Below are 8,421 nucleotides of genomic sequence, written 5' to 3'. Positions count from 1 at the left end.
GTCTCTCTCTGCATCTGTTCCCTGTCCCTCCTCCATGCCAGGAGGCATATCCTTGCCCGTCCACTACCACTGCCACCACACACACACCGTTGCCAGGCATCTGCTCAAAGGAGACGGGCAGAGAGGGGTCCCGCGTGCCAGCCACACCACGCAGAGTCCAAAAAACGACCCATCTCCCCCCGTCCTGTCCCCTGTGCTGGATCCATAATGACGACCGGCCTCTTCACAGCAAACCCGTGGGAGGACAGCTGAGGGAGTTGAGGTAAAAGCTGAGAGGATTGTTGTTTTGCTGTTGTTTTACTAAGTAAAAAAGACAATTAGTACAAACAGATTGTGATACACGAGGGAAGAGAATAAGGAATTAAATTGGACTTTTATTGTTTGGATGCCCAGTAGAGCTTCTTATTGAGCGACTAAGATGATGATGATGTAGGCTGATGATTGATCTAACTGCCAAGCTGATTTTATGTTACACCATGACAAATTAAAGTACTAGCAGCACTACAATCCACTGGAACTACCAGTTAGAGGATTATGACAGGTCCAGGCTTACTGCAATGCTACACTGCTGTACTATGTGAGTATGAGGTATTCATCATTGGACGTCAGTATCACGACTCAGGATATGACCCACATGCAGACACAGGAGGCGGATGGTTCGTTTCTCAGAATATTTATTATGAAAAAGGGGCAGGCAAAAGGACAGATCGAGGGCAGGCAGAGGTTCGTAGGTCAAAGCAGAGTAAAACATGGGACAGACCAGCAGGCAGGCTCAGGGTCAGTGCAGGCAGAAAGGTCGTAACCGGGAAGAATAGAAATCAAGAACTAGGTCGGAACCGGGAAGACTAGAAAACAAGAACTAGAGATAAGGTAACACACGGAAAACACGCTGGGACGACATGATAAGACGAACTGGCAACAAACAGAAAACACAGGGCATAATGGGAGACAAGCACAAGACAGGTGAAACAGATCAGGGTCATAGCTAGTTTAGCCTTGGCAGAAAGGTCAAAGCATGTTTCCAAGGCTGACATTAAACATTTTGTCACTTTAGTTTCAGATTGGATGGTAAGATGTTTTTGGTGACCTTAGAACACTAAACGTGAGCAAATCAACTATCAAACTGAAAGGTGGCAGACCTTGGTCCGAGTACATGCATTCAAAGGAAGGTTTTGAACATAAAGGATGAATCAATTAGTTCTAAATACCATGTTGTCTTTGATTCTCATGTCCCCTGGTGATCATATCATTACTTACATTTACATTGACATGTTAGTCATTTAGCAGTCACGCTTATCCAGAGTGCACACATTTTCATACTGGTCCCCCGTGGGAACCGAACGCACAACAATGGCGTTGCAAGTGCCCTGCTCTGCCAACTAAACAAGGGACCACATTTTAATATAACTCGGTCTGTACTTACTGTAGATATTTCAGTCTGTGTTGAAACTGTATATTCCAGTGAAGAGCCTCCTCTGGGTAGACAAGTTCATTACTTATTAATTAATTCATCTTACAAGTGAGAACATCACTGGGGTACAAACTGTGTGTGTTTCACTACTTGACACACCCCTGAGACATCAGAGGAAGAAATATATCGATTTAAAGAGTGTCTAAGGAATAAACAGTCTCACCCCTTGCTCCACTTACTGTGTACTGCATGTAGGCTGCTGTTGCATTATTGAACTGTTAGAAGAAGGCTGGCCAGTAGAGTGTCACTGGAGATGAAGCACAGACTCATCCAGTCTAGCTGCACTACTTAAACTAATTAGTGACTGAGCTACGTGCTGGCTGGCCGCTCTACAAAAAGATTAAAGGGATACTTTGAGATTCCGACAATAATGCCCAGTATCTACTTCCCTATAGTCAGGTGTACTCATGGATACCATTTTTATGTCTCTGTGACCAGTATGAAGGAAGTTAAAAGTAGTTTTGCGAGCCAATGCTAACTAGCCATAGCACAATGACTGGAAGTCTATGGGTATCTATTAGCATGATCGCAGGAACCCATTGCCAAAATTCATAAGTATCCCTTTAAGGAAATGATCAAGGGGTCCGTCTGAGTAATGTTAAAGTCTGAGTACTCCTTTCCTATGGTGGACCACTGTGCTGGAAGAGATTGGTGAGGGGATTTAGACAAGTGTTTAGGTTTCTATCATGCTGCTTTTACCCGACAGAGTTTTGAATCTATCATACTGACCTTTCAATGGAAGAAGGGAAGGAAAGAAGTAAAACAGGAGTGATTGATAACCTAATCTCACTATTAAAAAGGATACAGATATTGGTGTACAGTAAAAGGCAATGAGCATACATGAACAGTTTTAGAGCCACTTTAATGAATTCACTAGTGAAATCTAATTGATGGTGTTGTTGGCTGTGAACATGAATAGGATATCACATACTCTTTAAATAAAGGGTGTGGGGAATAAGTGATGAATGCTTCTGGGTGTGAGTAATACTCTGGTGAAAGAAGCATGTAACTTGGTACAGCGTAACTGTGGACTGCAGGGGATGGGAGGCAGGAAGCTGGATTCGTTGTCTAATTACTTCCCATCATTCAGTTGTTCTCTCATTTCCCGCTCAGAGCGTTCCTCTTGTAACATATTATAATGGTAGAACCTCACGCTGCGCAATCAATTCCTTTGATAAATAATAATAATGATGAAGTCTGCAGTGGGCGCCAGGCGACGTGCTAGATTTCTGCTCATAACGAGCACCATTTCCTTCCTAGCCATTATGGATGGCCTCCATGGGATGCTGTTGAATGCTGGGAGATTATCTCCTGATGAGACGCTTGCAAATAGGGGCGGTAAATATGTTTACATATGTATTTGCTTAAAAATGTATGAATTGTGATAGAATGCTTTACATTAGAAGGCAATATCTACTGGGTTGCTGTCTGTGACAAACTGACAACAACACTAACGACACGATTCAGTATTCACAATGTCACTTGATTTCCTAACTGTTTAACAATTGGTGGACATTTTTACGGCAAACAACACTATAAAGGATCATTTTTCACACTTGTTTCGCTGTTGACGGCTTGTTGTGTTGCCAGCTTGTAGTGTAGACCAATGTATTCTGGGGCAGCACGCATTGTTGATAGGTCCTTGAAGCAAGAGTCCAGAGAAATAAAAGTTGTTATAAAAATTTATTTTGAATAAAACATACAGTATGTAGCCATATTACATGTAGTGTGGTCAATCTATACTACATACCTCAGGAAAGACGCTGTTCTGCCGTGGTACACTATATTATCATCATCATAAGTCCAAGGACATAGTTGGAGGAGGTTATAATAGCGCTGTTAAAACGATCACGTTTTACAGAATAGCATAGCACAAAACACAACGCATAACTCATAGAGAGCAGTGCTAGAGGTCTGACTGGGGGAAATCAACAGAGCCAGACACAGTACACCGATTTGGGGCAGCGTAGAAAGGCCACAGACCCATGGGTAGTTAACTAATAGGATGTCTTTGCGTTTTGGCTGTTATGATACTCTGCTGGGTATCTCCCCACCGCAGTACACCTCTATAAGCAACACGTTTAGAATGTTTTTCAGTTTGTTTTCTTGTTGTGAGTACAGTAAAATGGAAATGAAACAAGTTACAGACCACGCAAATGAAAAGGTGTTTGTCTGAGGTAGCAAGGCAATCATGGCTTTCTTCTGATTTTTTTTTTAAACATATATTTATAAAACTATTCTACACAATGATGGACTGTGGGCCTCTTACAAACTTGATTATTTCAGAACAGCTTAAGGTTCCATTAATTTATATTTTCCGCCCCTCTCTCCTTTATACAACAATCCAACTTAATTACTACAACGTTAAATCAGTCTGCCACACTTGGAATGACAACTGTATAGGCACAGAAGGGGTTACGTTAACGTCGCAATTGCGGCAGGCATGACAACGCCGACAGAATCGCATGAATAACGCTTTAAAGGGAGGAAAAACATGTTCAAAACAAATGTGATGCTTTGAGGACAGACACAGAGCCTATTGTCGAAAACGATCATTTGAGGCGATAATCTTAAAATGGGCCACCTTCCCCAAATTGGATATAAAAACAGTTACTATGTCCCCCGTTATTACGGCAGTAGGGTAGAAGCAGAGAGGAGTTTGATTCCCAGTGAAAGCGGAACAAAAAACAAAACAAATCCCACAAAAAACATATGTTGTTATACAAAGCCCCCGGAACCCCCATAATCATCAGCATATTCATACAAATTACTGACAAATGTTTAACCGACTCCAGGTACAATCTACAGTTAATAAAATGTACATTTTGCATAGTACAAGACGACGACGTGGTAATAGTAGTAAAGTTCCGTGGTCCTGTCTTTGGGTTTTACCGGGGGTCTCTTGCTAGGGGGTCTAGCTCTCCACCTGTCCTTCTGAAAAGTTTAGCGAGGGAAGGCATAGAAGCTGTGTGTTTGGGAATGTTTCTCTCTCAGAAAACACACACACCTTCCTCTTTGTTGATGGCTCTCACATCACCTGAAACATAGACAAAACACACACATTCTTTATTACAACATCTACACACACATACATTAGCCAGACTAAACAAAGTTGGCAATACCAAATAGGGTCTTCCTCTTATCTCTGGGTAATCACGGAGGTAAAATGCACATTAAGTAGAGCAGATAGACTCTTCCAAAAGTATAACATTTAAATTTGTCCACCCAAAGTTATCTATCTCTATTATAGGCAAGGCACGAGAGTTCAGGGATGCATAGAAAATAATGATATTCCACTGTGTTTTGATGAAAACAACACTAATTTCTCTTCATCTGCAGGTATTGAATGGAAAGTATCAGAAGCTCCTGAAAATGCAATCAGGGCAGATTGGCAGTCCCTCAAGCCCGTCACAACAATTTAGAGAGAGGAGACAGGAGAGATCAGGGACGCAGCTGGGCACTTAGGATTCTGGGAAATGCTTTTTAAAAGGATACTTGGGGATTTTGGCAATGAGGTCCTGTATCTACTTCCCCGCAGTCAGATGGACTCATGGAGACCATTAGTACAGTGCCTTGCGAAAGTATTCAATGGAATGGTTCAAAAATAAACATATCCAGATGTTAGAATGGCCAAGTCAAAGTCCAGACCTGAATCCAATCGAGAATCTGTGGGAAGAACTGAAAACTGCTGTTCACAAATGCTCTCCATCCATCTTCACTGAGCTCGAGCTGTTTTGCAAGGAGGAATGGCAAGAAATTTCAGTCTCTCGATGTGCAAAACTGATAGAGACATACCCCAAGCGACTTACAGCTGTAATCGCAGCAAAAGGTGGCACTACAAAGTATTAACTTAAGGGGGCTGAATAATTTTGCACGCCCAATTTTTCAGTTTTTGATTTGTTAAAAAAGTTTGAAATATCCAATAAATGTTGTTCCACTTCATGATTGTGTCCCACTTGTTGTTGATTCTTCACAAAAAAATACAGTTTTATATCTTTATGTTTGAAGCCTGAAATGTGGCAAAAGGTCGCAAAGTTCAAGGGGGCTGAATACTTTCGCAAGGCACTGTATGTCTCTGTGTCCAGTATGAAGGACGCTAAAGTTACTGTAGTTTTGCGAGCCAATGCTAACCAGAGTTGAAGCAATGACTGGAAGTCTATGGGTATCTATGCTAGCAGATAGCACAATGACTGGAAGAATATGGGTATCTATGCTAGCAGATAGCACATTGACTGGAAGAATATGGGTATCTATGCTAGCAGATAGCACAATGACTGGAAGTCTATGGGTATCTATGCTAGCAGATAGCACAATGACTGGAAGAATATGGGTATCTATGCTAGCAGATAGCACAATGACTGGAAGAATATGGGTATCTATGCTAGCAGATACCCATATTCTTCCAGTCATTGTGCTAACACAAGTTAGCATTGGTTCAGGAACCTACCCCTAACTTCCTTCATGCTGGACACAGAGACATAAAAATGGCATTCACAAGTTCATCTGACTGCAGGGACGTAGATAAAGGGCCTCATTGCCAAAATCCCAAAGTATCCCTTTAATGTAACACCGGGTTATGCTCCTTGGAACAATAGGCAGGCTTCTGAATGGACATCGAAACCTATTCAACCACACTCTGGGCTTAGAACAACCTACAGAAACCATTTGTAATAACATCATATGTGGCCTTTAGCAGACACTTGTATCCAAAACGACTTACAGTCATGCATGCATCCATTTTCCATACAGTGTGAGTGGTCCCGGGAATCGAACCTACAACCCTGCTGTTACAAGCTCTCTCAACTGAGCTACAAAGGACTAACTTAATGGAGTTCAATAAGAAAGAAGGGAAGAAAAGAGATAAGAAGAAGTGGTAAAAGTGGTCCTAAGCACATTTCTCCCTGTGTTCACTACGGGTGCATAAGACAACAAATACCAAACCTGACCCAGGTTGAATGAAATATAAGAAAAAAAGCCGATAGCACTGGCTAACATAATGGACGTCAAGGGAAGAAGAACAAACAGGAGAGGGAAAAGAAATAGGCCCCTGTGAAGGAGCGTCCAGATACTACTTGTAATAAAGAAATGGTTTAACTGGCTTGTAAAGGCAATGGGGAGAGTGGAGAAGGGCTGAGATGTTTAGAGGTGAGAGAGAAAGAGAGAGAGAAAGAGAGCAGACTAAACAGAAATTAGACTAAGAGCAGGTCACTGTCAATAACCTTTGCTGCTATTCTACTGAGCTTCAGAATCCATCTCTGCCTCCATTTACAACATACAGTGGGGAGAACAATACTTATGTCATGCAATAAAATGAAAATGAATGACTTAAAAATCATACAATGTGATTTTCTGGATTTTTGTTTTAGATTCCGTCTCTCACAGTTGACGTGTACATATGACAAACATTACAGACCTCTACATGCTTTGTAAGTAGGAAAACCTGCAAAATCGGCAGTGTATCAAATACTTGTTCTCCCCACTGTAGGTGAAGGAGACCCCATTGATCTATTTTATTTTCTGTGTGTGTGTTGTGTGTGTGTGTGTATGTTCCACACTGTTTTGTTGCTCTCTCTCCTCATCTACACCCCTTGATAAGCACCAAACTGCCATTCTCCTCCAGAGAGTGGCTGAATCTCTTACACATTCAGTTCTTTGACCAGTTGGACTGCCTGCCAAGTAACTAGCAACAGTATACCTGTTTTTTCTCATTTGCACTCATTCAGCCTTCACGAAATGCGCTCCAGCTAATTGCCTCTTATCAGAATGAAACAGGCAATATGCAAGTGGATGAGAAATATATCTTACCTGTGGTCTCGAGGAGAGGCTTGAAGCTACAAGTGAAACAGAAACAACTCTGTGAGAAAAAACACAATATTGACTCTTTGTAAGTCGCTCTGGATAAGAGCGTCTGCTAAATGACTTAAATGTAAATGTCTTTGTAACCTCCATGCTAGGGTTGTAAAGCTACCAGTAGTTTACTAAAGTTACCGGAATCTTCAGTAATTTGGGTAATTAACAGAAAATCTATGGCAATCTATTGTAACTTTGGTAAGTTATATTTGAAAAACATTTATTCATATATACTGTAGATCTCCATACATTCTTTTTTTTTATATCATTCTCCATATTGTCCATGAGGCTCTAGTAAATAGACCTCACGGTTCAAGAGAAAATAGCCTAATTAATGAAAAAGCATACACAAATGTGGAATTATTTCCAGTTACCTTTGCAACACGTCCAACTATTGCCTTTTTTCACAACTGCCACCAGTTTGATGCCAAAACATTGACAACAAATACATACTGACAGAGAAATAGTGTGTAAAAAATATATAAAGGATATTTCATGTTATTCATTAAGTTGATGCTTTATAGTTATGATAATGTTCTACAGCTTTGTTATTCTATTTTTTTATGGGATAAGGCCACACATACAGTAGGGTCAGAGATAATTACAGACACCTGTGATAATCTGAAGTACCCTAAAGGACCACTAGATGTCGTGTGATAGGTTACATAAAATCCTTGAAAGATACCACAATTCAGGTAGTTCACTGGTAAACTTGCAAAATTTCCAGTAATATTCCCTCCCTTTGCAATCTTACTCCATACATCAAAACTGATTGGTTGAAGCCTAAGTTCAGATGCATATGGACCCCTCCTACACACACAGTCATAAACTAAGTATTATCTTTAAGTGTTGTTGAGATGGATGTTGAGATCGTTGAGCCGTTATGCCTGCCAGGTGAGCAGTAAACCGGTATTGATAGCCCCGCAACAGCCTCTAGATAATAATAGATTTTTAAACTAAACTTCAGATAGATTTTCGACTCATTCAAAATGCAATTTAAAGTCACTTTGAGGTAATACACTAATCCAACACTTTTAGTCTCATTCTATGATACCCATGGAGCGTATTTCTTCCTCAGTTTTACTGGATACCTAGGGCCA

General features: G+C 40.9%; 1 protein-coding gene across 10 annotated transcripts in view; it reads right to left on the bottom strand.

Moving 5' to 3' along the window:
- Positions 1-3,140: 3,140 nt before the first annotated feature.
- Positions 3,141-8,421, bottom strand: part of utrn (utrophin) — a 392,537-nt gene continuing 387,256 nt past the window's right edge. For 9 of the 10 annotated variants that reach the window (XM_046298685.1, XM_046298684.1, XM_046298690.1 and 6 more), the window contains one exon: positions 3,141-4,508. In XM_046298685.1, coding sequence (XP_046154641.1) covers positions 4,462-4,508 — 47 coding nt within the window. In that variant the 3' untranslated portion in view covers positions 3,141-4,461. Of the gene's footprint in view, positions 4,509-7,276; positions 7,303-8,421 lie in introns of all 10 variants that reach the window. The other variant, XM_046298689.1, reaches the window with a different exon arrangement.

Source organism: Oncorhynchus gorbuscha, linkage group LG14 (assembly GCF_021184085.1).
Source record: "Oncorhynchus gorbuscha isolate QuinsamMale2020 ecotype Even-year linkage group LG14, OgorEven_v1.0, whole genome shotgun sequence".
Lineage (NCBI taxonomy): Eukaryota > Metazoa > Chordata > Actinopteri > Salmoniformes > Salmonidae > Oncorhynchus > Oncorhynchus gorbuscha.
This window is presented reverse-complemented; position numbering and strand designations above follow the sequence as displayed.